Below are 27,606 nucleotides of genomic sequence, written 5' to 3' on the forward strand. Positions count from 1 at the left end.
AAGAGCCCCTGGTTGTACAGGAAAGATTCTAGCATGGATAGAGGATTGGCTGACTGGCAGGAGGCAAAGATTGGGAATAAAGACAGCATTTTCTGGTTGACTGCCAGTAACTAGAGTTGTTCTGCAGGGGTCAGTATTGGATCCTGATGAAGGGTCTCAGCCCGAAATATCGACCGTTTGTTCCCCCTGCCCCCCATAGGTGCTGCCTGAAATTGAGACATGGGAGCAGAATTCGACCACTCAGCTCGTTGGTAGTGCTGCGCCATTCCATCATGGCTGGTCCTGGGTCCCACTCAACCCCACACACTCTCCTTCTTGTCGTAGTCTTTGATGCCCTGACCAATCTGGAAACTAGCAATTCTCACTTTTAATATACCCACGGACTTGGCCTCCACCGCAGTCTGTGGCAGTGCCTTCCACAGATTCACTACCCCGGCTAAAAAAATTCCTCCTTACCTCTGTTCTAAAAGGTCACCCTTCAATTTTGAGGCTGTGCCCTCTAGTTCTGGATACCCCCACCATAGGAAACATCCTCTCCACATCCACCTTATCTAGTCTTCTCAACGTTCGGTAGGTTAACCCCCACGTTCTTCTAAATTCCAGTGAGTACAGGCTTGAAAAAAAAGCTCCTCATATGTTAACCCCTTCATTCCTGGAATCATCTTCGAGAATCTCTTCTGGACTCTCTCCAATGATAGCATATCCTTTCTGAGATATGGGTTCAAAACTGCTGACAATGCTCAAAGTGCAGCATAACTAGTGTCTTATAAAGGCTCAGCATTATTCTCCTTGTTTTTATATTCTATTCCACTTGAAATGAATGCCAACATTGCATTTGCTTTCTTTACCACAGACTCAACTTGTAAATTAACCTTCTGGGAGTCTTGCACAAGGACTCTCAAATCCCTTTGCACCTCTAATGTTTGAATCTTCTCCCCGATTAGATAACAGTCCACACTGTTGTTCCTTTTACCAAAATGCATTATCATACATTTCCCAACACTGTATTCCATTCTGCCACTTTTTTGCCCGTTCTTCCAATTTCTCTAAGCCCTGCTGCATTTGCATTGCTTCCTCAGCACTACCTACCCCTCCACCTATCTTTGTATCATCTGCAAACTTTGCCATAAAGCCGTCAATCCCATTATCTAAATCGTTGACTTCACTGTGTGAAAAGTAGCTGTCCCTATACTGACCCCTGAGGAATACCACTAGTCAGCGGCAGCCAACCAGAAAAGGCCCCCTTTTATTCCCACTAGCGGCCTCCTGCCTGCCAGCCATTCCACTATGCATGCCAGTGTCTTTCCTGTAATGCCATGGAATTTTATGACCTGAGTTTCTCCAGCATTTTGTGTGTGTGTTGCAAAGGGAGTTAATTTTTGTGGGACTTCAGTCCCTCCCTGGTCGTGACCCCGAGCTTGTTGCAGTTAAGATGAAGGCATCTCAGAACTTTGGCTGAAAGTGAGTCATTTGATTTTATACTTCCTCAGACCCTGCATGAATGAACTCAAGGTTAAGTTTATCGGAAAACAAATTAAAATATTTTTTGTGTACCTCTGGGAAAGGGGCCGAGAATGTTTTGATTTGGGCCAGACTGGATTCCAATCGTCATCATGTCTCAGTCTTTGAAGAGTGAGCTGTGAAGAGATTGAATAGAGTTTAACCCACAGTGGCTGAACGGTGAATGTTGGGAGATGGTTCCTATCCGCAGAATAGAATTAACCTGTTTTGTGTGTGTGTTTAGTACTTTAGTATGCACGGGACCTGTCCCCAGTGAGGGTCTGTGTGTGTGTGGCCTTCCTAAAGCCGGCTTAGCGGTGTACTGATGACGCTGATGTGACTGAGACATAGCACTGTGGCGCCACTTGGACAAAACGTCCACAACTTTGAACCGTCAGCTGCGAACCCTGTTCCAAAACAAGCGAGATAAAAGCTCTGTGTCTCCTATCTCTATCGGAGACGGCACTCAGAAGGCAGGGGAAGGGTTACTGCCTCCAACTAGCTGGTGGCCGAGTTCCCTTGAGTGTAAGATGCCGAGGGGCATCAGTACAGTGAATGAGTACAGTGCTGCTGGGCCAGGGCTGGGAATGTCCCGGGGACGGGGAAATCAAGAACCAGAGGGCACAGGTTGAAGGTGGGAAGGAAGAGGGATTTAATATGGACCTGAGAGGCAATATTTTCACCCAGGGGGTGTATGAAACAGTCTGCCAGAAGAAGTGCCTGAGTCAGGTACATTATCACGTTTAAAAGACCCTTGGACCCGATACCTGGATAGAAAAGGTTTAGAGGGACATGGGTCAAACACTGGCACTAGCTTAGTTGGGTATCTTGGTCAGCATGGATGAGTCGGGCTGAAAGGCCTGTTTGTGACTATGAATGCTGGGTTTTTGAGCTGTGACAGGCATCACAACCTGCCCCTGCTTTTCATCCAGGTTAAGCACAGACTGTCCTGAGTCAGGCCCAATGTACAGCCGTTCCACCAGCGACCTTCTCCGAGCTTCCCCATGCCGTCACTTTCCAGAGTGTGCTTAGTTTGATGGTGTAATGCCCTGGCTTTCTCCTGTCACCAGTTCTGGGAGCCAGCTGCTGCCCAACCCCATTGCAAGGTCAAAGTGGGAGTCAGGCTCTGGGATGGAGCCTCCACGGAGGTCAGGCAGGGTCTGAGACCCACCAACTACCATGTTGTTGCTGCTTTACAACACATCTGATTGGTTTGTGTGTGTGTGAGAGAGAGAGAGACTTGCATCCACGTACAGCGCCCCCTATAGGACTGGAGGATATACATGATCCTGTATTTGCAATGAATTTGCCACAGACCTCCCACTAGGAATGACTCCTGTAGTCTGACAATCAAGGAATTTTTGTTTGAGCTTGTATTATCTGTAAGTCTTCTCTTCCCCCATTCAGGTGCTTTTCTTATCCCATATTTTATCTTCCTGATTGGTGGAGGTCTGCCTGTGTTCTTTCTGGAAGTTGCTGTTGGCCAGTACACATCTCAAGGAGGAATCACCTGCTGGGAGAAACTCTGCCCCATTTTCTCTGGTGAGTGTGGCTTTCATGTCAGGGCAGCGCATGGGGGGGGAGTTAGGGGGGAATGGGTGGCGACATACAGGAAAAGAGAGGAGGAGATGAGGGAAGGGATGGAGATAGAGATGATGGAGGGAAATGGGAGAGAATGAGAGATATGGGGGTGGAGGATGGACAAGGAAGAAGTGGACAGGATAGAGTGCAGGACTGGAAGGAAGACAGGTCAGAAAAGGTGGTGTTACCACAATGATCAGAAAAATGGGCTGGGCCGAGGAGAGAGAGGATTGAGAGAGAGAAGTAGGGGATGAAGACATGTCTAACTAATGGCCCACAGCAGATGGTGGGTGAGGCAGGGGATCGGGGTGGAGATAGGTTTGGATTTTGACCCAGAGGGATTTGGGACTATTCATTGGGAACTGGAGTCAAGGGTTGTGATTTGGAACCAATGTTTAGGATTTCACGTCAAGGGTTGGGATTTGGGGCCAATGGTTGGTAGTTGATGCAGACATTGGAATTGGAACACTCTGGTCTAGCTTTTGGGAATGGAGGTGTTGAAGCGAAGGGGGGGGGCAATTGGGACTGTTTGCCATGTTAATTGTTTGCCGTGTATGGCTGCCCTGACAGGAATTGGCTGTGCCTCCGTCGTCATCGTGTCTCTGTTGAATGTCTACTATATCGTGATCCTGGCCTGGGGAATCTACTACCTCTTCCAGACCTTCCAGAGCGAGCTGCCCTGGGCCAGGTGTGGCCATACCTGGAACACTGATCACTGCATTGAGGACCGCCTGCGAAAGAACCTCTCTCTCTGTGCCGGCTGCAACGCCACCAACTACACCAACTACACCTCCCCCGTGACAGAATTCTGGGAGTAAGAAAGCCAGTGATCGCGTTATTTTCCAATGTCTCCGTGACTCTGTTTGGTGAACAGCACCAAACTGGGGTGTCCCAGCACCACTGGGGTGCACCCTGCTCCCAAATGCCACTCCCTTCTGCTGCAGGGTCTGCCCTTTGACCTTGCTGCCCCTTCATCCCCTTGCCTCTTGAACTCATTGCACATTGGCCTGTCTAACTCTCGGCCTCACTATCTGCCCCTTCTCCTCGCAGTACTGTTTCCCCTTGGCCTAACTACCCTTTGACCTGGTTGCACCTTGACCTTAGTGCCCTGACTGTTCTTTGTTGACACTCCCTCAGGAAGGGCCAGTACAGGGTTACTGGCTGAATGGCCTTGGGTACACCCCACCCTGAGAGGAAAGTCATGTTCAAGGCCTCTGGTTCAATCTTGATTCCTCTCCCCCCCCCCACTTTCCCCTCAGATTCTGCCCCTCCTGCCCAGCCACTCAATGAGATCTTTCACCTCTGATGTAACTTTCATGTCCAGATCCCAGACCACTGTCTGCTCTCTGACCGGGTGACCTGCCCTCACCCCTCCACACCCCGAAACCTTCTCTGCAGAGCCCAGCCTCGGTAACCTGTCACTCCCTCTCTCTCTACACAACACAGACTCACTGACACCACTTCCTGTTCTCAGCCCAGCCTCACCAACTCAAGTCTGAGAATCAAAACAGAAACTGCAGTTTGCTGGAAATAACAGAAGCAGGCAGGAAGCACGCCACCGTTTGGGCAGAAAGAGAGAAACGGGGTTAAACTTTCAGGCCTACGGCTCTTCAACAGAAGTGGAGAAGAGTAAACGAGTGAAACACGAGAGGTTCTGCTGGAAGTCCAGAGCAACACACACAAGACGCTGGAGGAGCTCAGCACGTCTTTCCTTGACGAAGGGCCTCGTCCCGACACATCGACCGTTTGTTTATTCCTCTCTTCCGATGCTGCCTGACCTGCTGAGTTCCTCCAGCACTTAGTGTGTGTTGCAGAGAGGGGGAGGACAGGAAGTGTTAGTGATACATCAGCAAGTGAGAAGAAGGGAGAGCGAGGTGCTTAGAGAGTGTGAGGAAGAAAGACAGCGCGTTGGAATGGTGAGAAGAGAATGCAGCATGTGCTGGAGATTAGATTATAAATTAGTCGCACGTATATTGAAGCATTAAAGCACGCAGTGAAATGCATCATTTTGCATCAATGACCAGCCCTGTCTGAGGGTGTGCGGGCTGCCAGGGTGAGGGGGTGTTCTGCCCGATAGTGTCCCATGCATGTGCACAACTCACTAACCCTAACCTATTCGCTTTGGAGTGTGGGAGGAAACCAGAGCACCCAGAGGAAACCGGTGCAGTCCCGGGAAGAACGTACAAAAACTCCTTAGAGACAGCAGCAGAATTTGAACCCTGATCACCGACACTGTGAAGTGTTACACTTTAACAGTTACTCGACCACACTTTCCAGATGTGGAGCAGGTGGGGAGGGGCACCCATTTAATGTTGAGGCCTAGCGGTGGCTCTGAAACAAACAGGAAGGGCAGGTTATCTGAAGTTGTGCCCTGGTCCTTGATGAGAAGTTGTTCCCGATGCTTACGCCTGAGTCAGGTTGGACTAATGTAGCAGCAGTGGATGGAGAGGCCATGGTGGGATGGGTGAGGAGCAGGATTACCATAGAGACATACATCACAGAAACAGGCCCCTAGGGCCCCGTCACACCCAAGCCATCTGTGTTGTCCAGTTCTGGCAGCTCATTCCAAATGCTCACCACCTTCTGGGTGAAAAAGTTGCCCTTCTGCTTTAGACACGCTGTGGCGGCGTGATTGTGTCCTTGAGCAAGGCACTTAACCACACATTGCTCTAGTGTCTGTGCAAGGAATGGCGCCCCACACAGACTTCCAATCTGCACCTTGTAAGGCATGAATATGCCCGATGCAGGCCTCTCATGGTCTGAGTCGACATTCCCTCCCCTCTCCTTTAGAGGGATCTGGGCCAAATGGGGCTGGCTTAGATAAACATCACGGTTGGCATGGAGAAGATGGGCTGAATGGCCTGTTTCCGTGCTTTTTGATTGTTTCCAGCATCTGCAGTTTGTTTTGTTGTTTATTTAAGAGCCTGGTCCTCCAGAGCCTCAGCTCTCCTCATCTCTATATAACACCGTCTGCTATAACTCTCCGTCACTGGTCTCCTCGATCTCTCGGCCTCTGCACCACGATCCTGGGATCTGCAGCCCACTCCACTGTTGGTGGTGGTACCTTCCATCTCTGGTCTCCGAGCTTCATGGGTCCTGTGTCCCTCCTCGAGCCTCCCATTAACCCCTCCATACCCCTCTGTCCTCAACGCTCACAGTGGGAACGGTCCTCCCAATGGCTCGCTGCCTGTCGTACACAGTGACTGCCATCGACTCCACCCGCCCTCCATGTAGGAACATCCGTGTTGAAGATAGTACCTCTCCCTGTTTGCCCCACACCCCTGCCCCTCCCTCCATTTTTGTAGATTCCCGTTGTGATTGTGCTTTCACCATCACTGACACCAAAATATCTGTCCACTCAAAGTATGTTCCTTCCTCTACCAGACCAGACAGTACCCTCTCCGTACCTCCTCTTCACCCTCCCCTCTCCCCATCTCTCCGTCCCTCTTCCACTTTCTCTCCCTCCCCTCCCCCTCCTTCTCTGTGTCTCCCCAGAGTGCCTCTTTCACTTCCTCCCTCCTCCCTGTTTTTATCTCACTTCCCCCATTCAGCACTTTTTTCTGTTTCTCTCTTCCCCTCCCCCTTCCTCCTCCTCAAAATCTTATCTCGCTTTCCTTTCTCTGTCACACCTCCCTCTCTTCATTTCCCTTTTCCTCACCACCTCTCCGCCCTCCATCCTCCCCCACCCTCGTTCTCCCTCTCCCCCTCTCTGTCTTACACACTGACCCTCTCTCTTGAACAGAGGGATATGTCAGTCCGGTGTGGGAAGCAGATTCTGTTTCGGAGGGACATACGTGTTGTCCATTCTGCGGCTTCATTCCAGCCCAAGGATTGCTACGCCAGAGCCCAGTGTGGCCATCACATCCTTGAGAACTAATACAGCCTCACACTCACACCCCGTCAGCCACGCCTCCCCTCCACGGCACCGATACACCAACTTTCACCCCTCTTTCTCTTTACAGATATTGGTGATCCAGTCCAGTTGTTCTTCATTCTATCACCCTTTATATTTAGTTTCACATGTGTGTGTTGGGGACTGGGGGTGGGGGGAGAATAGATGCAGGGGTGGGGTGATGAGGGGATCAGAGAGTGAAGGACAGAGAACCCCTGTCTTCACTTGGGAGTGTGTGATGGGACGGTGTGGAGGGAGTTTCACTCTGTGTCTGACCCCGGGAGTGTGTGACGGGACAGTGTGGAGGGAGTTTCACTCGGCGTCTGACACCAGGAGTGTGTGATGGGACGGTGTGGAGGGAGATTCACTATGTGTCTGACCCCGGGAGTGTGTGATGGGACGGTGTGGAGAGAGATTCACTCTGTGTCTGACCCTGGGAGTGTGTGATGGGACAGTGTGGAGGGAGTTTCACTCTGTGTCTGACCCCGGGAGTGTGTGATGGGACGGTGTGGAGGGAGATTCACTCTGTGTCTGACCCCGGGAGTGTGTGATGGGACAGTGTGGAGGGAGATTCACTCTGTGTCTGACCCCGGGAGTGTGTGATGGGACGGCGTGGAGGGAGTTTCACTCTGTGTCTGACCCCGGGAGTGTGTGATGGGACGGTGTGGAGGAAGATTCACTCTGTGTCTGACCCCAGGAGTGTGTGATATGACGGCGTGGAGGGAGTTTCACTCTGTGTCTGACCCCGGGAGTGTGTGATGGGACGGCGTGGAGGGAGTTTCACTCTGTGTCTGACCCCGGGAGTGTGTGATGGGACGGCGTGGAGGGAGTTTCACTCTGTGTCTGACCCCGGGAGTGTGTGATGGGACAGTGTGGAGGAAGATTCACTCTGTGTCTGACCCCAGGAGTGTGTGATATGACGGCGTGGAGGGAGCTTCACTCTGTGTCTAACCCCGGGAGTGTGTGATGGGACGGTGTGGAGGGAGTTTCACTCTGTGTCTGACCCCAAGAGTGTGTGATGGGACAGTGTGGAGGGAGCTTCACTCTGTGTCTGACCCCGGGAGTGTGTGATGGGACAGTGTGGAGGGAGCTTCACATTGTGTCTAACCCCGAGCGTGTGTGATGGGACGGTGTGGGGGGGGAGTTTCCCTCTGTGTCTGACCCTGTGAGTTTGTGATGGGACGCTGTAGAGGGAACTTCACTCTGTATCTGACCCTGGAGGTGTGTGATGGGACGGTGTGGAGGGAGCTTCACTCCGTGTCTGACCCCAGGAGTGTGCGATGGGACGGTGTGGAGGGAGTATGTGATGGGACGGTGTGGAGGGAGCTTCACTCTGTGTCTGACCCTGTGAGTGTGTGATGGGACGGTGTAGAGGGTACTTCACATTGTGTCTAACCTCGAGCGTGTGTGATGGGACGGTGTGGGGGGGAGTTTCCCTCTGTGTTTGACCCTTGGAGTGTGTGATGGGACGGTGTGGAGGGAGCTTCACTCTGTGTCCTACCCCAGGAGTGTGTGATGGGACGGTGTGGGGGGAGTTTCCCTCTGTGTCTGACCCTGTGAGTGTGTGATGGGATGGTGTGGAGGGAGCATCACTTTGTGACTGACCCCAGGAGTGTGTGATGGGTGGTGTGGAGGGAGTTTCACTCTGTGTCTGACCCCGGGAGTGTGTGATGGGACGGTGTAGAGGGAGTTTCACTCTGTGTCTGACCCCGGGAGTGTGTGATGGGACGGCGTGGAGGGAGTTTCACTCTGTGTCTGACCCCGGGAGTGTATGATGGAACGGTGTGGAGGGAGTTTCACTCTGTGTCTGACCCCGGGAGTGTGTGATGGGATGGTATGGAGGGAGTTTCACTCTGTGTCTGACCCCGGGAGTGTGTGATGGGACGGCGTGGAGGGAGTTTCACTCTGTGTCTGACCCCGGGAGTGTATGATGGAACGGTGTGGAGGGAGTTTCACTCTGTGTCTGACCCCGGGAGTGTGTGATGGGATGGTATGGAGGGAGCATCACATTGTGACTGACCCCAGGAGTGTGTGATGGGACGGTATGGAGGGAGCATCACATTGTGACTGACCCCAGGAGTGTGTGATGGGTGGTGTGGAGGGAGTTTCACTCTGTGTCTGACCCCGGGAGTGTGTGATGGAACGGTGTGGAGGGAGCTTCACTCTGAGACCCTGGGAGTGTGTGATGGGACAGTGTAGTGAGGCCTATTCCCTGGTGTTCGTTGAAATCCCATGCATATTTTACATGACTCTATACAGCTCCTTCCCAGGTTACTCCGGGCTCCGCTCCTGTGAACTGTCCGCTATCCGGGCAGTTCACAAGTCTGATGTGCGGCCACACACAGCAGAAGATTCCTGCGGCTGGCAATTGCATTCCACCGTCTCCCAAACGCTGGTTGACATTACAATCTGTACACAGGCCGCGCATTCATACCTGAGTGCACACAGCCCTTCTCCCAGGGACGGGGAATCAAGAACCAGAGGGCACAGGTTTAAGGTGAGAGGAGAGAGATTTAATAGGAACCTGAGGGGCATCTTTTTCATCCAGAGGGTGGTCTGTATGTGGAACGAGCTGCCAGAGGAAGTGGTTGAGGCAGGTACATTAAGAACATTCTAAAGGTAATTGGCCAGGTAAATGGATAGGAAAGTTAAAGGGATATGAGAATCTTGGTCAGCATGGACTGGTTGGGCCAAAGGGTGACTCTGTGCGGTGTGACTCTGTGAGTCATACGGTACAGGTTCAATATGTGGGCGGCACTGTCACGGTTTGTGCAAGTCTATATCATTGCCAGCGATCACCGGTCGGGATTGAATTCCCACCGTTGTCCGTGAGGATTCTCCCTGTTTGAGGAGATCACATGGGTTTCGTCCGGGTGTTCCCGTTTCCTCCCACGTTCCAAAAAAACATGGGTCAGGGAAGCGTGGCAACACTTGTAGGCTGTCCCCAGCACTTTCTCAAGACTACGTTGATCATTGGTGCTAACGGTGATCTGTTTGTCAGAGGTACAGTGAACTGTAAAGGACTTTCACAAAGTGCTGGAGGAACTCAGCAGGTCAGGCAGCTTCTGTGGAGGAGTAAACAGTCGACGTTTCAGGCCGAGACCCCTCATCAGGACCAAAGCAGTGGCTGTTTATTCCCCTCAGTAGGTGCTGCCTGATCTGCTCAGTTCCTCCAGCATTTTGTGTGCTTTGTTCTGGATTTCCAGCACCTGCAAGAGTCTCTGCTGTTAGATCTGTTACTCTTATGTGGAGGGGGGGGGTGGGTGGTGTAACATGGAGGTTGTTGCATTTGAACTGGCGGGTGGAGGGTGGGGGTTCATTTGAAATGTAACAGAGTGCTCTGGCAATCTGTATCCGCACCAATCTGTGTTCTGATGTTATTTGCAGTGTGCTGGCATGTGTGCCCTTGTTAAACCCGTGCCCCCGCCCCCTGCACTGTGTGGGGGTGTCTGATCCAGCGGGGTCGTGAACGCCATACGGCAGAGCTGCACAGGACAGGGGGCTAACACACTCCACCCCCGGCCAGCCTGGTGCTCCTCCCCCCCACGGCTGTGCCCAGCGTGCCGTACTGTCAGCCGGAGTGCGCACACTAAATTGGAATTTGGGTTGACCCAAAGGTAGCCCTTGGTTCTTTTGTTTTTTAATGTTCTCCGAGCGTTTTTGCATGCCGGCTTTTTCCCAGCTCGAGGACGAGGCGAGTTTCTCTGCTTCCGATCAGCATGTTTGGCACAACCTGAAGGAGATTCCCGGCCCCTACCTCCCCACCCACCCCTGCAGACACTCCCTGGCCCACAGATTGAGTAATGTCTTTTCTCTTCTCTCCCCTTGCTCCAACCCTCTCCCATCTCACCCCCCACTCTCCCCGTCCCTCTCCCCCTCTCCTTCCTCCTTTCTTCTCCCCCCTCTCTCCCTTCCTTTTCTTCTCCCCTCCCCAGGCGGAATGTCCTCGATCTGTCGACGGGCATCGAGAAGATGGGCGAGCTGCGGTGGGAGTTGGCCCTCTGCCTGCTTGCCGCTTGGGTCATCTGTTTCTTCTGCATCTGGAAGGGCGTCCGATCCACCGGGAAGGTGAGAGCACAGCTCGTCCGTCGGCACCAAACCCGTACCACTCCCTTGCCCCAGGCTCCCCACCACCCGGTGAGGGCCGTTATCAGACCAAACGCCTCTCCCCTGGCTTACTGCTCACTCAGGACTGCAGGCCCATCCTTTTCACCTGCCTGCGCCCCTCACCCCTAAATTAAATCACTTTATTCCGATGCAACCTGCCGCCACACGTCTGCATGACAAGATGGCGAGAGGCAGAGATCGAGTGTATACCCAGAGACTAGTAAATGACTAATACAAAGGGGCATAAGTTTAACTGATTGGAGGAAAGTATAGTGGTTATATCAGAGGTAGGCGGAATGCACTGCGAGGTGGTGATGGAGGCAGATACACTGGGGACATCTAAGAAACTCTTAATTAGGCAGGCGGATGATAGAAAAATGGAGGGTGTAGGAGGGAAGGGTCAGATTGATCTTAGAATAGGTTACAAGATTGTGGGACAAAGGGCCTGTACTATGCCATGATGTTCATGTCCTCTCTCCAGAGCTGGTAACACCATCACTCACAACAACACTGGGACACATTCATGGCCAGGAAAGCTTTAAAGTTCAAAGTACATATATGTCACCATATACCACCCCGAGATTCATTTTCTTGTGGGCATACTCGATAATTCTATAGAATAACAAGCAAAGCAGAACCAATGAAAGACCATCCAACCAAAGTGCAGAAGTCAACGAAATGTACAAATCCTAAAAAAAGAAACAATAATAATAAATAAATAAGCAGTAAATACTGAGAGCACGAGATGAAAAGTCCTTGAAAGTGAGTCCATTGGTTGTAGGGACATTTTGATGATGGGGTGAGTGATGTTATCTCCTTTGGTTGAGCTAGTAACTGTTCCTGAACCTGGTGGAGAAGATCAGAAGGTGCCTGTGTCTCCTTCCAAATGGCAGCAGTGGGAAGAGAGCACGTCCCGGGTGGCGGGGATGCTTTCCTGCGACAGTGTTTCGTGTGGAGATGCTCGATGGTTTCGCCTCTGTGCTGCAGCCAGTCAGTACGCTCTCCACCACAGCTCTGTAGAAGTCAGGTGTCATGCCAAGTCTCCGCAAACTCCAAAGGAAGCAGAGACACTGCCGTGCTTCCTTGGTAATCACCGTCCTGCGCTGGGCCCTCTGAAATGACGGCACTGAGGAATTTAAAGTTGCCGATTCTCTCCCTCTGATTCCCCCGCCTGCTGAGGACCGGGTCATGGACCTGTGGTTTCCTCCTCCTGACGTCTATAATCTCTGAACTTCGAACTTTCAGCGACTCTGGACAGGAAAGGTTCAGAGGGATATGCACTGAATGGAGGCACATGTGACTGGTCAGTGTGGACCAGTTGGGTGGAGGGGCGTGCTTTTGTCCCGTGTCTCTCCTAATTCTGTATTGCGCTTCAGTCGGGGCTGTAGGAGGTGGGAGGGTGGGAGCTGACCGAGTCCCCACCCTCCTGAGTCAGAGATAAAGCCGATGGGGGGAGAGTTCCTGAGGTTAGAGCCAGTGACAGAACAGAAATGGATCTCCCAGACAAGGTGGGGTGTGACTGGGAGGGAACCTGTGGGTGGGGGTGTGTGACTGGGAGGGAATCTGTGGGTGGGGGTGTGTGACTGGGAGAGGAACCTGTGGGTGGGGGTGTGTGACTGGGAGGGAACCTGTGGGTGGGAGTATGTGACTGGGAGGGGAACCTGTGGGGGGGGTGTGTGACTGGATATGGAACCTGTGGGTGGGGGTGTGTGACTGGGAGGGAATCTGTGGGTGGGGGTGTGTGACTGGGAGGGAATCTGTGGGTGGGGGTGTGTGACTGGATGGGGAACCTGTGGGTGGGGGGTGTGTGACTGGGAGGGGAACCTGTGGGTGGGGGGTGTGTGACTGGGAGGGGAATCTGGGTGGGGGTTTGTGACTGGATGGGGAACCTGTGGGTGGGGGTGTGTGACTGGATATGGAACCTGTGGGTGGGGGTGTGTGACTGGGAGGGAATCTGTGGGTGGGGGTGTGTGACTGGATGGGGAACCTGTGGGTGGGGGGTGTGTGACTGGGAGGGGAACCTGTGGGTGGGGGGTGTGTGACTGGGAGGGGAATCTGGGTGGGGGTTTGTGACTGGATGGGGAACCTGTGGGTGGGGGTGTGTGACTGGATATGGAACCTGTGGGTGGGGGTGTGTGACTGGGAGGGGAATCTGTGGGTGGGGGTGTGTGACTGGGAGGGAACCTGTGGGTGGGGATGTGTGACTGGGAGGGGAACCTGTGGGTGGGGGTGTGTGACTGGGAGGGAATCTGTGGGTGGGGATGTGTGACTGGGAGGGGAATCTGTGGGTGGGGGTGTGTGACTGGATGGGGAACCTGTGGGTGGGGGGTGTGTGACTGGGAGGGGAACCTGTGGGTGGGGATGTGTGACTGGGAGGGAATCTGTGGGTGGGGGTGTGTGACTGGGAGGGGAACCTGTGGGTGGGGGTGTGTGAATGGGAGGGGAATCTGTGGGTGGGGGTGTGTGACTGGATATGGAACCTGTGGGTGGGGGTGTGTGACTGGATGGGGAACCTGTGGTTGGGGGTGTGTGACTGGGAGGGAATCTGTGGGTGGGCGTGTGTGACTGGATGGGGAACCTGTGGGTGGGGGTGTTCCTGCTGCCCTTGTCCGTCTGGATGGAAGCGGTTGTGGGTTTGGTGGTCACCGCGGTACATTGTGTAGACGGAGCACACTGCGGCCACAGTGTGTGTTGGTGGGAGCGAGTGTGTAGGTGGACGGTGTGTCAATCGAGCGGGTGACAGTGGGGAAAGCTACTGATGATGTTAACACTCACCGTTCTCTTGCCCGTTGTCCTCTCTCCCTGCCAGGTTGTGTACTTCACTGCCACATTCCCCTTCCTGATGCTGTTGGTGTTGTTAATCCGTGGAGTCACCCTGCCAGGAGCAACTCAGGGAATCAAGTTTTATCTGTATCCTGACATGACACGCCTGGGTGACCCACAGGTGAGTGTCCTGCAGAAACTTCCAGATCAGGGCTGAGCTTCCATTGAGGTCAACTGTGAAACATCCTCAATCAAACACAGCTGCCAATGCCTTGTCAGGCATTGGCTTCCTGACCAGACTAACCATGGCCACCCTGTCCATAATAATGATGTTTTACTCTGCCCATGCTACTCATGGCCAAACTGACCCACTAATCGTAGCCATCTTTCCCATGCCAACAGTGTCCAACCTGCTCACATTAATCATGGCCGCTCTGCCCACACCCATTGAGTCTGCCCATGCCAGTGGTGGCCAGCCTGCCCATGCTAATCATGGCCAGCCTGACCTCACGAATGGCGGCCAACCTGCCCACATTAATCATGGCCACCCTACCTACACCTAGCCAATATCAAAAAAAGGCCTCTATGCCCAATTAACGTATGGCCGATATACCTATATCAAACATAGCTGCCTAGCCCATGACATACAGTGAATTAAAATAGAAAATTCATGAAACAACTTTCATCAATTCAGTATCAATGGAGAGAGAAAAAGACTTCATGTTTAAGAACAATGACCAGAAATCCAGAGAGCAAGAATAGCCACCCTGCCCACATCAAACATGGCTGCCTTAGCTCCATCAGTATGGCCTGCTGTGTTCGGGTGCTGGGCTCGCTCTCCTCACTGGGCCACATGCTGTGGTTAAGAAGGCATACGGTGCATTGGCCTTCATCAATCGTGGAACTGAGTTTAACAGCCGAGAGGTAATGTTGCAGCTATATAGGACCCTGGTCAGACCCCACTTGGAGTACTGTGCTCAGTTTTGGTCGCCTCACTACAGGAAGGATGTGGAAACCATAGAAAGGGTGCAGAGGAGATTTACAAGGATGTTGCCTGGATTGGGGAGCATGACTTATGAAAACAGGTTGAGTGAACTCGGCCTTTTCTCTTTGGAGCGACGGAGGATGAGAGGTGACCTGATAGAGGTGTATGAGATGATGAGAGGTAATTGATTGTGTGGATATTCAGAGGCTTTTCCCCAGGGCTGAAATGGTTGCACAAGAGGACACAGGTTTAAGGTGCTTGGAAGTAGGTACAGAGGAGATGTCAGGGGTAAGTTTTTTATGCAGAGTGGTGAGTGCGTGGAATGGGCTGCTGGTGATGGTGGTGGAGGAGGAAACGATAGGGTCTTTTAAGAGACTCCTGGATGGATACATGGAGCTCAGAAAAATAGAGGACTACGGGTAAGCCTAGGTAGTTCTAAGGTAAGTACATGTTTGGCACAGCTTTGTGGGCTGAAGGGCCTGTATTGTGCTGTAGGTTTTCTATGTTTCTATGCCTGGGGTAGAAGGAAATAATAGTGCCCTGAGTTGGATCTTTCTCCCATCCCCTTTCAAAATGCCATCCTAAAGTAGTTGGACCCCGTGACGAACAAACTCTTCAAAGTTCAAAGTAAATATATTATTAAAGTATATATTACTCTATACTGTGAGATTCATTTTCTTCAGGGCATACTAATTAAATCCAATAATCATAACAGAATCAATGAAAGATCAGACCAACAGGGTGGACAACCAGTCTGCAAGAGACAACAAACTGTGCAAATACAAAAAGAAAGAAATAATAATTATAAATAAATGAGCAATATATATTGGCGACAAACCAGGGCAGGACTTTCACAGTAACTGCGATGGCCCGAGGCATGTCATAGAACAGACAGACCCGGGGGTCACATGCATGGTTCTCTCACAGACTGGTGAAGAAGGAATTTGGCCCACTAGCCTTCGTCGGTCAGGGCACCGAGGACAGGAGATGGGATATCACTTTCTCACTGGTCAGGGTGACTGGTCTCTACTTCCTGAGGAGACTGAGATCCTTTAACATCTGCCGGACGATGCTGAGGATGTTCTACGAGTCTGTGGTGGCTAGTGCTATCATGTTTGCTGTTGTGTGCTGGGGCAGCAGGCTGAGGGTAGCAGACATCAACAGAGTCAACAAACTCATTCGTAAGGCCAGTGATGTTGTGGGGATGGAACTGGATTCTCTCACGGTGGTGTCTGAAAAGAGGATGCTGTCCAAGTTGCATGCCATCTTGGACAATGTCTCCCATCCACTACATAATGTACTGGGTGGGCACAGGAGTACATTCAGCCAGAGACTCATTCCACCGAGATGCAGCACAGAGCGTCATAGGAAGTCATTCCTGCCTGTGGCCATCAAACTTTACAACTCCTCCCTTGGAGGATCAGACACCCTGAGCCAATAGGCTGGTCCTGGACTTATTTCATAATTTACTGGCATAATCTACATATTACTATTTAACTATTTATGGTTTTATTACTATTTATTATTTATGGTGCAACTGTAACGAAAACCAATTTCCCCCGGGATCAATAAAGTATGACTATGACTATGATGTTAAGGCCACATTTGGAGAATTGTGTATAGTTCTGATGGTCATTAAACTTGAGAGGGTACAGAAACTTTTTACGAGGGAAGTTACCGGCACTGAAGGGCTTGAGTTCCAGGGGAAGACTGGACAACCTGGGAGTGTTTTCCCTGGAGTGGAGGAGCCTGACAGAGGTTTGTAAAATCAAGAGGGCAATCATAGGTAGGTGGTTAGACTTTCTTTCCCCCAGAGTGAAGGACTCTAAAACTAGAGAGCAGAGGTTTAAAATGAGAGGGGAGGGATTTAAAGGACCCTGAGGACCAAATTCTCCAGAGGTTGGTAGATATACGCAATGAACTGTCCAAGGACATGGTGGAAGTGGGTACAATTAGAATTTTAAAAGCCATTTGGACAGGTTCGTTTACATGGACAGGAAAGGTTCAGAGCAGATCCATCGAGCCCTTGCTTAATAGTATTGGTCCCTAGCATAAAGAAGGTTGGGAACCCCTGATTTTGAGAGATAAGAGTCAAACACAGGCAAACAGGACTAGCCCAGGCAGTCACATTGGTCAGCATGGAAGAGCTGGGCCAAAGGGCCTGTTTGATTCTTTGTGTGGGCGGTTCCCACCACTGGTACGATAACTTGTCCTGACCTCTACCCTTGTCTGTCTCTGTATCTCTCCCCTCCCCCCTCTCGCTCTCTCTCTGGTTCTCCCCATCCTCATGCAGGTCTGGATTGATGCAGGAACTCAGATTTTCTTCTCCTATGCAATCTGCTTGGGTGCGATGACGTCCCTGGGGAGTTACAACAAATACAAGTACAACTGCTACCGGTGAGACTGCGGGGCAGCGAGGAGAGGGAGGGGTGGCGGAAGTGTTGGGGCGTGCCCTGTGTAGAAATAACCAGAACCACTTATCGCCTTTGCCTTCAGGGACTGTTTGCTTCTGGGATGCCTGAACAGTGGGACGAGCTTCGTCTCAGGCTTCGCCATCTTCTCCATCCTTGGCTTCATGGCGCAAGAGCAAGGAGTAAACATCGCCGACGTGGCGGAGTCAGGTAGGGGTGGGGGGCAGCTGTTCAGTTGTGATCACCTCACTGTAGGAAGGATGTGGAAGCTTGAGAGGGGGGTACAGACAAGATTTACCAGGATGCTGCCTGGATTAGAGACCATGTCTCATAGGGATAGGTTGAGCGAGTGAGGGATTTTCTTCTTGGAGTGAAGGAGGATGAAAGGTGGCTTGATGGAGATGTAGATAATGACCAGAAGCACAGATGCAGGGGACAGCCAGAGCCTTTCCCCCAGGGCAGAAATAGCTAACATGAGGGGCATAATTTTGAGGTGTTTGGAGGGAAGTACAGGGGGTTGTCAGAGGTAGGATTTTTACACAGGGTGGATGCAGACGCCTATTTGGGGCATTTAAGAGACACTTTAGATAGGCACATGGATGAAAGAAAAATGGAGGGCTATATAGGAGGGAAGAGTTACATTGATCTTGGAGTAAGTTAATAGGTGGCTACAGCATTGTGGGCCGAAGGGCCTGTACTGTTCTGTAACGTTCTGTGTTCTACACTCTGTTCTCTGATGGGCCTACTGAGCAGTCAGGAAATGGAGCCACCGATGTACTCACTCCGTGAGAAACTACACAAGCACATCTGACCAGCATGAGTAGGGTTCGTTCAGAGGCAGACCACGGCACAGTGTGGAGGGAGCTTCGCTCTGTGTCTGAGCCCAGAAGTGCGTAATGGGACAGTGTGGAGGGAGCTTCACTCTGTGTCTGACCCTGGGAGTGTGTGATGGGACGGTGTGGAGGGAGATTCACTCTGTGTCTGACCCCGGGAGTGTGTGAGGGGACGGTGTGGAGGGAGCTTCACTCTCTGTCTGACCCCGGGAGTGTGTGATGGGACAGTGTGGAGGAAGATTCACTCTATGCCTGACTCCGGGAGTGTGTGATGGGACGGTGTGGAGAGAGCTTCACTCAATCTAATCCCGGGAGTGTGTGATGGGACAGTGTGGAGGGAGCTTCACTCTGTGTCTGACCATGGGAGTGTGTGATGGCACGGTGTGGAGGGAGATTCACTCTGTGTCTGACCCCGGGAGTGTGTGAGGAGACGGTGTGGAGGGAGCTTCACTCTGTGTCTGACCCCGGGAGTGTGTGATGGGACTGTGTGGAGGGAGCTTCACTCTGTGTCTGACCCCGGGAGTGTGTGAGGGGACGGTGTGGAGGGAGCTTCACTCTGTGTCTGACCCCGGGAGTGTGTGATGGGACGGTGTGGAGGGAGTTTCACTCTGTGTCTGACCCCGGGAGTGTGTGATGGGACGGTGTGGAGGGAGCTTCACTCTGTGTCTGACCCCGGGAGTGTGTGATGGGACGGTGTGGAGGGAGCTTCACTCTGTGTCTGACCCCGGGAGTGTGTGATGGGACGGTGTGGAGGGAGCTTCACTCTGTGTCTGACCCCGGGAGTGTGTGATGGGACGGTGTGGAGGGAGCTTCACTCTGTGTCTGACCCCGGGAGTGTGTGATGGGACGGTGTGGAGGGAGCTTCACTCTGTGTCTGACCGCGGGAGTGTGTGATGGGATGGTGTGGAGGGAGATGTAGATCTGGTCAAGTGTGGTGGGAACAGTTTAGGATAATGCTCAGTGAGCTGCCGTGGTAGTCTCCACATACTGCCCGAGTTTATAGTTTTAGCCCACATTATAAACCCTTAATAAGTGTCTACCAAGGGTTTAACGTAAACACCATAATCTGTGGCAGAAAGTTTGAAATGTTATTGTTATTTGTCGAGATATGTTTTGTTGTCCATGTCCGTTGCCTTTCCCACCGCTCTGTCTCGACGGCCCAAGCTGTCCCTCACTAGTTTTCGCGTAGGGTTAGTCTATCACTTTGGGCAGAGGGCTCATGGTTTTCATAGCCGTAACATTGCTGGGCACCAGCCTTGCCCCAGCTGTCCATCCCTCTGTGTGCCACCACCTCATGTCAAGGAGAGCTGGCCAAACGTGATACCTGGTGGCCAGGAGATGATCAGAACTGACACGGTTTCATTGCATCGATTGCTGTAATGTTCATCGATTTCTTCAGTGTAAACAATCGTGGAACTGAGATCTCAAACCAAGGCTATTTGGAATTTTTTTTTGTAAATCTTATGATTGATTTGCCCAGACCTTGAACTTGGCCACTGGCCTGCCCATCTGCCACGTTCCCTGATATCTGAGGTCAATATGCAGCTTTCCCGGCCAAGGCCTGTGCTCGATCCGCAGAGGCCATTGACATCAGCTTTCCACCCACTGCAAGATGGATGTAGTTCCATGTCTCTGAAACATTATCCTTCCCTGATACCCAGGACTCCCTCCACCACCACTCCCTCTCAGTTCCCACAAGTCACCCCTGCTGTTCCCCACTCTCAACCCAAACCAACATCTCCCTCTGACTCAGCCCCCGGTCTCTCCCACTCCCCAACATCAAACGGAATCTGCTTCATTCCCAGCACCTCCCCAGTACAGCCCCCACAGCGTCAGGGGTACACGTCTCTCTCTTGCCCAGTAACTGGTTGACCTGATCGTAACTGTGATCACACGCACTCGCATCCTCCCACACACACACACACAAACTGATGGACCCACATCCCCACACACTTTCACAAACTTGCACGTGATGTCACACAGAAACACATATCCTCAAGACTCACACACACTCACACACAGAGAGACTCACACACACACTGACACACTCACACTATCACACACAGACACACTCACACACACTCACATACACACACACACACACACAGACACACTCACATACACACACACACTCACATACACACACACAGACACACTCACATACACACACACACAGACACTCACACACACTCACATACACACACACACTCTCACACACACACACACACACACACACACACACAGAGACTCACACACACACTGACAGACACTCACACTATCACACACAGACACACTCACACACACTCACATACACACATACACACACACATACACACACACAGACACACTCACATACACACACACACACAGACACTCACACACACTCACATACACACACACACTCTGACACACACACACACACACACACACACACACACACACACACAGACCCACAGACACTCTCACACACAGAGAGACTCACACACACACTGATCCACACACAGAGACACTCACACTTACACACACAGACACACACACACACACACACACACACACAGACAGCCACACACACACACACACACTCTGACACACACACACACACACACACACTCACATACACACACACACACACACACAGACACACTCACACACAAACACACACACACACAATTCTCTGCATTGCTTTGTTTTTTGGATAACGATTTGCGTTGTTAAGCTGTAACCTGCGTAATTCCTACTGACGTTCACATTCTGCCGTAACGAGGAAGATGCCAAAAGGGTTTTTTTGGGAGGGAGAGGATTTGTGTATCTCCATACGATCTCTGTTGGACATTTTGCTGCAGTTTCTGGAACATTCCGTGCCCTTTAATCACTTTCCTGGAAGACTGGAACTTAACCACAGAGGAGGCTGTGTAAGGAACGGGCACTCTGTCTGAGAACCACCCACCCCCTCACACCCCTCCACTCAGACTGGCCTGCACCGAGCCTCTCAGGCCACTCTGCCCATCACCACGTGCTGGGCCATATTTAGGGAGGGAGTTCCTGTAACTGTAGGTTTGCTATCCACACCCACACCGTCGGGTGGGAGATCTCATCAGGTCGAACGTTAGCTTTGTTTTAAGAGATACCGCTGCGATGTGATGTGCTTGTACTTTTGTTCAATGCAAAAGCATTATCATTTAGTGCCTCTTGTCCCCCTCCCATATCCCCACCCCCCTCCCTTCTCCCCACCCTCCCCTGACCTCACCCCCTCCCCTCTCTCCACACCCCTCCTCCCCATCCCCTCCCCTCTCCCCACACCCTCCCCTGACATCACCCCCTCCCCTCTCTCTACCCACCTCCCCGTTTTATTTCTCCCCACCCCCACCCTCTATTTCTGCATTGCCTCCTCCAGGTCCCGGTCTGGCATTCATCGCTTACCCTAAAGCTGTGAGCTTGATGCCTTGGCCAACATTCTGGGCCGTCTTGTTTTTCGTAATGATCCTTCTTCTTGGCTTGGACAGTCAGGTCAGTTACTGTGTCTCTCTCATCGTTTAATGGGGGGGGGAGTGCAGAGTGGGGTGTGCCGTGCTCGCCCCCTCTCTTTCTGCTCCCCCACTCCTCTTTCTCTTCGCTTCCCTCCCCCTACCACGGGGGCGAGGGTCTCCGCCGCGCATCAATACTTGGTGGCTGTGCCCCTCTGCGAGGGAGGGGCTTTGGCGGGGCGGAGGGCAGGGTGGGAGATGGGGGCTGGGGTTAGCCCAGCCAGGAAATGAGAGTCAACCCACCAACCCCCCCCACTCCCCCACCCGACAGCATGGGGCGAAAGAAAACTCCCCGCTTTGGATCCCCCACCCCTACCTCCCCCGCAGTGAGGGAGGAGGTGCTGACTGGCATCCAGACCACGAGGCGGCTCATCCCCTGCACTCACGCATGCCGTTTCTGGATTGCATGAGCTCCCACACGCGTGTTTGAGCACGCGTCCACCCGCGTGTCTCTGGCCAGGTGTATGCCTTGGCCTCTGTGTGTGTGTGTATGTGTGTCACACGCTTTTCTTTGGGTCACGTATGTGCGTGTCCCATGTTCTCCCCACACCCACATGTCCTTTTCAGGCACCCGCCTGCCGTTGTCTCTGGGCACTCGTGCCCACACACGCGTGTCTCTGGATCGACACCATGCATGCACACGTGTCCTTTCCTTGGTGAGATGTGTGCGTTCGCCTTACCGAGAAGCACCTGGACACGGATATCTTGGGTGTGTGTGTGAGATTCTCTCGGTGTGTAGTGGGTGTGCAAGCCCATTCTCACACCCAGGACAGTCTCTCTTCACCGGGATTGTCCACGAACTGCTGGTTCCAGCCTGGCTCGGGCTGCTCCCCAGCCTGGAAGGCATACTCACCAGACCCAAACTGGTCTTTGGTGCCCCGTACACTGACAGAGTCAATAAGCACAGACAAGATGCAGGAGGAACTCGGCAGGGCGGGAAACAGGCAACGTTTCGGGACCGGAAAAGAAGGGGGACGAAGCCCGAATGTGGGGGGGGGGGGGAGAGAGGTGAGACCAGCTGAGGGGGCAGGTAGTTTGTGGAAGGGCGGGATGAATTAAGAAGCTGGGAGGTGATAGGTGGAAAAGAGTAGGGCTGAAGAAGGAGGAATCTGATTGGAGAGGAGTGTGGACTGGCAGAAAGGGAAGGAGGAGGTGAATAAGAGGGAGTAATGGGGGGGTGAGGAGATGAGGAGGGGTCGAGTGGAACCAGGGGGAGAAATTACCCGAACTTGGAGAAATCGATGTTCGTGCCGTCAGGTTTGGAGGCACAACATGGAGTGGTGCTCCTGCAGGCTGAGAGGGGCTCTCCGTGGCAGCAAAGGAGGCCAGGGACTGACATGTCAGAGTTGGAGTGGGTGGCTACCAGGAGTTCCTGCCTTCTGTAGCGGCCAGAGCGAAGCCCTTCAGTGGGGCACTTTATCCCCTCCGTAGACGCTGCCTGACCTGCAGATTTCCTCCAGCATCTCGTGTGTGTGTGTTGCTCTGGATTTCCAGTGTCTGCACAATCTCCAGTGTCTAGTCAACGCACAAAGCCTGTACTTTGGCGAGTGCGAGGGAGTCTGTCTGCCCATCTTACCTGGCGTAGCTCCCTCCCCGTGGGGCAGAAGAACAGAGAAGATGGCATCTGCCAGGGATCGGGAGGTGGTTGTGTGCCAAGGGATGGGCTGGTGTACTCAGGGACATTGGTCTTGTCGCGCCTGCTGGGTGTGTGTACCCGGAGAACAGTCAAGAGGCTTGAAGTGTGGGTTAATTATTGTTGATCACATCCTGTTGTGTGTGTGCAGGTAAGTGTTTTATTTCCATTGTGCTCTCTGCCTTCACCGGTTATATTTCTGACCTTCGCCTGACCTCCGAGTGCAGCCTGCAGCTCCCCTCCCCGTCTGCCCGTCTCCCAGCCCGAGGTGGAGGGGTGTTTCAGAGGTACGGGATTAGCTCTGTGTGCATCAAAACACAAGCTGAAATGTGTCGTTTGCACCAACAACCAGGCAGTCTGAGGACGTGCAGGGGGGCAGCCTGCAAGTAGCACCACGTTCAGCTTGCCCACAACTAACTAGACCCAACCCATGCATCTCTGGAATGTGGGAGGAAACTGGAGCACCCTGAGGAAACCCACACAGTCATGGGGAGAGCGACAGCGGGAAGCAAGCCTCAGTGGCTGTAACTGCCACGTTTCCGTATTGCCCACAGCTGATGGGGTTTTGCCCATCGTAGTGAGCGCTCCCTGTCACCCAGTCCTCCACCAATGTCCGGCTGCTTCTCAGGGACATCGACAGGTGGAAAGAAAGCAGAGGTCACTGGCCTCACCTTACTTACTGGGAGTCTTTCAATGTTCTCCGATTCCCCACCCTAGCTAAACATCTGATGTGCACCAGATGGTTGGCAGAATGTTCCAGAAACTCCATTTGGGTGTTAACACATTGTCAGACATTGCCTGTGGTCAGAGTCTAACTCACAATCTCGCGAGGCTGTAAAAGACTTAAAACACGTACGTGTAATGTTGACTTACAGGTGTGTCTTTGACAAACGACTGATTAGCAGAAAGATCTTGTATGTTTAGCATTGAGCTGGCCAAGACAAATAGTGAATAAACAATGCAGCCATATTTCCTGGTAATAACGCTGGGGTACGTTGATACTCTCCCACATATCCAACTGTAAACCGCTATGGAAAACATATACGTCACCCACAGCTCCTTGGGAATCTCTGTGAGTGTGTGATGGCACGGTGTGGAGGGAGATTCACTCTGTGTCTGACCCCGGGAGTGTGTGATGGGACAGTGTGGAGGGAGTTTCACTCTGTGTCTGACCCCGGGAGTGTGTGATGGGACGGTGTGGAGGGAGATTCACTCTGTGTCTGACCCCGGGAGTGCGTGATGGGACAGTGTGGAGGGAGCTTCACTCTGTGTCTGACACCGGGGGTGTGTGATGGGACAGTGTGGAGGGAGCTTCACTCTGTGTCTGACCCCGGGGGTGTGTGATGGGATGGTGTGGAGGGAGCTTCACTCTGTGTCTGACCCCAGGGGTGTGTGAAGGGATGGTGTGGAGGGAGCTTCACTCTGTGTCTGACCCCGGGGGTGTGTGATGGGACAGTGTAGAGGGAGCTTCACTCTGTGTTTGACTCCAGGAGTGTGTGATGGGATGGTGTGGAGGGAGTTTCACTCTGTGTCTGACCCCAGGAGAATGTGATGGGACGGTGCGGAGGGAACTTCACTCTGTGTCTGACCCTGGGAGTGTGTGATGGGACGGTGTGGAGGGAGCTTCACTCTGTGTCTGACCACAGGAGTGTGTGATGGGACGGTGTGGAGGGAGTTTCACTCTGTGTCTGACCCCGGGAGTGTGTGATGGGACGGTGTGGAGGGAGATTCACTCTGTATCTGACCCCGGGAGTGTGTGATGGGACGGTGTGGAGGGAGATTCACTCTGTATCTGACCCCGGGAGTGTGTGATGGGACGGTGTGGAGGGAGATTCACTCTGTATCTGACCCCGGGAGTGTGTGATGGGACGGTGTGGAGGGAGATTCACTCTGTATCTGACCCCGGGAGTGTGTGATGGGACGGTGTGGAGGGAGATTTGGTGCCTATCCCCCGGAACTTTCCTATCCATGTACCTATCTAAGTGGCTTGTAAACATTGTACTCATACCAACCTGCTTCATTTCCTTTTGCAGCTCATTGCATTGAGACCCTCTTCCATCTGCATGAAAAACATGACTCCAGGATCCACCTTAAATCTTCCCTCTCACCGTGAGCCTGTGCCCTCTAGTTTCAGTATCCCCTACCCCGGGGATAGACAGTGACCTTATCCAAGTCCCTCTTGACCTTACAAACTTCTATAAGGGCACCCTCAGCCACCCCTTCACTCCAGCCTGTACTAGTCTCGCCTTGAAATTCCAGCCCTCCGGTCCCGGCAACGTGTCAGTGTATCCTTTCTGCCCCCTCTGCAGCGTAATCACACTGCTGTGTGGTGACTGGCATGGCTGACAGTACTCCAGGCACAGCCTCAGCAGCGTAGTAACCAAGCTGCAGAAGGCAACCTTCAACAGCCTGTCTACCTCTCTTCATTAGAAAGATTAGCGTCCTAAGAGGGGGACTGTGTGGAGGGAGCTTCACTCTGTGTTTTTAACCTGGGAGTATGTGATGGAGTGGAGTGAAGGAGCTCAGTCTGTGTGTGATGGGCCGGTGTGAAAGAGGTTCTCTCTTTGTTTAACCCCGGGAGTGTGTGATGGGACGGTGTGGAGGGAGATTCACTCTGTGTCTGACCCCGGGAGTGTGTGATGGGACGGTGTGGAGGGAGATTCGCTCTGTGTCTGACCCCGGGAGTGTGTGATGGGACGGTGTGGAGGGAGATTCGCTCTGTGTCTGACCCCGGGAGTGTGTGATGGGACGGTGTGGAGGGAGTTTCACTCTGTGTCTGACCCCGGGAATGTGTGATGGGACGGTGTGGAGGGAGTTTCACTCTCTGTCTGACCCCGGGAGTGTGTGATGGGACGGTGTGGAGGGAGATTCACTCTGTGTCTGACCCCGGGAGTGTGTGATGGGACGGCGTGGAGGGAGTTTCACTCTGTGTCTGACCCCGGGAGTGTGTGATGGGACAGTGTGGAGGGAGATTCACTCTGTGTCTGACCCCGGGAGTGTGTGATGGGACGGTGTGGAGGGAGATTCACTCTGTGTCTGACCCCGGGAGTGTGTGATGGGACAGTGTGGAGGGAGATTCACTCTGTGTCTGACCCCGGGAGTGTGTGATGGGACGGTGTGGAGGGAGATTCACTCTGTGTCTGACCCCGGGAGTGTGTGACGGGACAGTGTGGAGGGAGATTCACTCTGTGTCTGACCCCGGGAGTGTGTGATGGGACGGTGTGGAGGGAGTTTCACTCTGTGTCTGTCCCTGGGAGTGTGTGATGGGACAGTGTGGAGGGAGATTCACTCTGTGTCTGACCCCGGGAGTGTGTGATGGGACGGTGTGGAGGGAGTTTCACTCTGTGTCTGACCCCGGGAGTGTGTGATGGGACAGTGTGGAGGGAGATTCTGTCTGTGTTTAACCCTGGGTGTGTGTGATGGGATGGAATGACGGAGGTCTCCCTGTGTATGACGCTGGGAGTGTGTGGGGGCAAGTTTCACTCAATTTGTGTTTAGTGACAGTGGACAGGGAGTGTCACTCTCTTCTCATCCATTTTGTCCCTGCACTGAGATAGGCAGTGGGATAGTCTGTGATGGAATCTAGCCCTCCTCAGTGGGAAACGTTTCCCTCAGTTGTGTCCTTTTGCTGGTTTTGAACCCCTGTAAGCTGTCCTAGCCAACACCTTTGAGTAAACAGTACCCCCTCCATCCCATCGTATATCTGCTCGCCCTTTACACAACTTCACTTTCCCCTCCTCACACCATCCCCCCTCTCATCTTACTTCTCGCCTTCCCTTAACTTACCTCCCCTCTCTCCTAAGCTGTGTCCGCTCCACCCATCTCCTCCACCCAGACTCCCTGCCACTCCCTAGAATCCAGGGGTCTCCCGGCACAGATCCTTTGCTCAGTTGGGAGGGTAGTGGGTGGATGCTACCCGGAATCGAACCAGTCACTAACCCCTGATCTCTGCCCGCAGTTCGTGGAGGTAGAAGGTCAGATCACTTCGCTGGTGGACCTGTACCCATCCTTCCTAAGGAAGGGTTACCGAAGGGAAATCTTCATCGCTATAACCTGCACGCTCAGCTACTTGATGGGCCTGGCTATGGTCACCCAGGTAAGTGGCCCTTCCACGAGAGGCACAGGATGGTTGGGGGGGGGGTGGTGGAGCCGGCCAGAGACACTCAGGTTGGGCAGCCTCTACGAGGGAGAAACCCACATTGGTTCAGACCAACAATCTCATCAGAGCTGAGAAGGGGACAGACAAAACAGCAGGGTGAGGGAGGGGGATGTTTCTGACAAGGTAAAACCAGGCTGACCCCGGGGAAGAGCTGTTCAGGGAGTGGCTGGAGAAGTTAACGAGGGAGGGGGAGTTGTGAAATGCAGAGGGGTGGGAGA

General features: G+C 52.8%; 1 protein-coding gene across 3 annotated transcripts in view; it reads left to right on the forward strand.

Moving 5' to 3' along the window:
• Positions 1-27,606, forward strand: part of LOC134356976 (sodium- and chloride-dependent taurine transporter-like) — a 63,535-nt gene that overhangs the window by 26,340 nt on the left and 9,589 nt on the right. For all 3 annotated transcript variants that reach the window (XM_063068266.1, XM_063068265.1, XM_063068264.1), the window contains 8 exons: positions 2,908-3,042; positions 3,652-3,895; positions 10,909-11,041; positions 13,890-14,024; positions 17,122-17,225; positions 17,325-17,449; positions 21,467-21,579; positions 27,188-27,325. In XM_063068266.1, coding sequence (XP_062924336.1) covers positions 2,908-3,042; positions 3,652-3,895; positions 10,909-11,041; positions 13,890-14,024; positions 17,122-17,225; positions 17,325-17,449; positions 21,467-21,579; positions 27,188-27,325 — 1,127 coding nt within the window. The remainder of the gene's footprint in view (positions 1-2,907; positions 3,043-3,651; positions 3,896-10,908; positions 11,042-13,889; positions 14,025-17,121; positions 17,226-17,324; positions 17,450-21,466; positions 21,580-27,187; positions 27,326-27,606) is intronic.

Source organism: Mobula hypostoma, chromosome 15 (genome assembly GCF_963921235.1).
Source record: "Mobula hypostoma chromosome 15, sMobHyp1.1, whole genome shotgun sequence".
NCBI lineage: Eukaryota > Metazoa > Chordata > Chondrichthyes > Myliobatiformes > Myliobatidae > Mobula > Mobula hypostoma.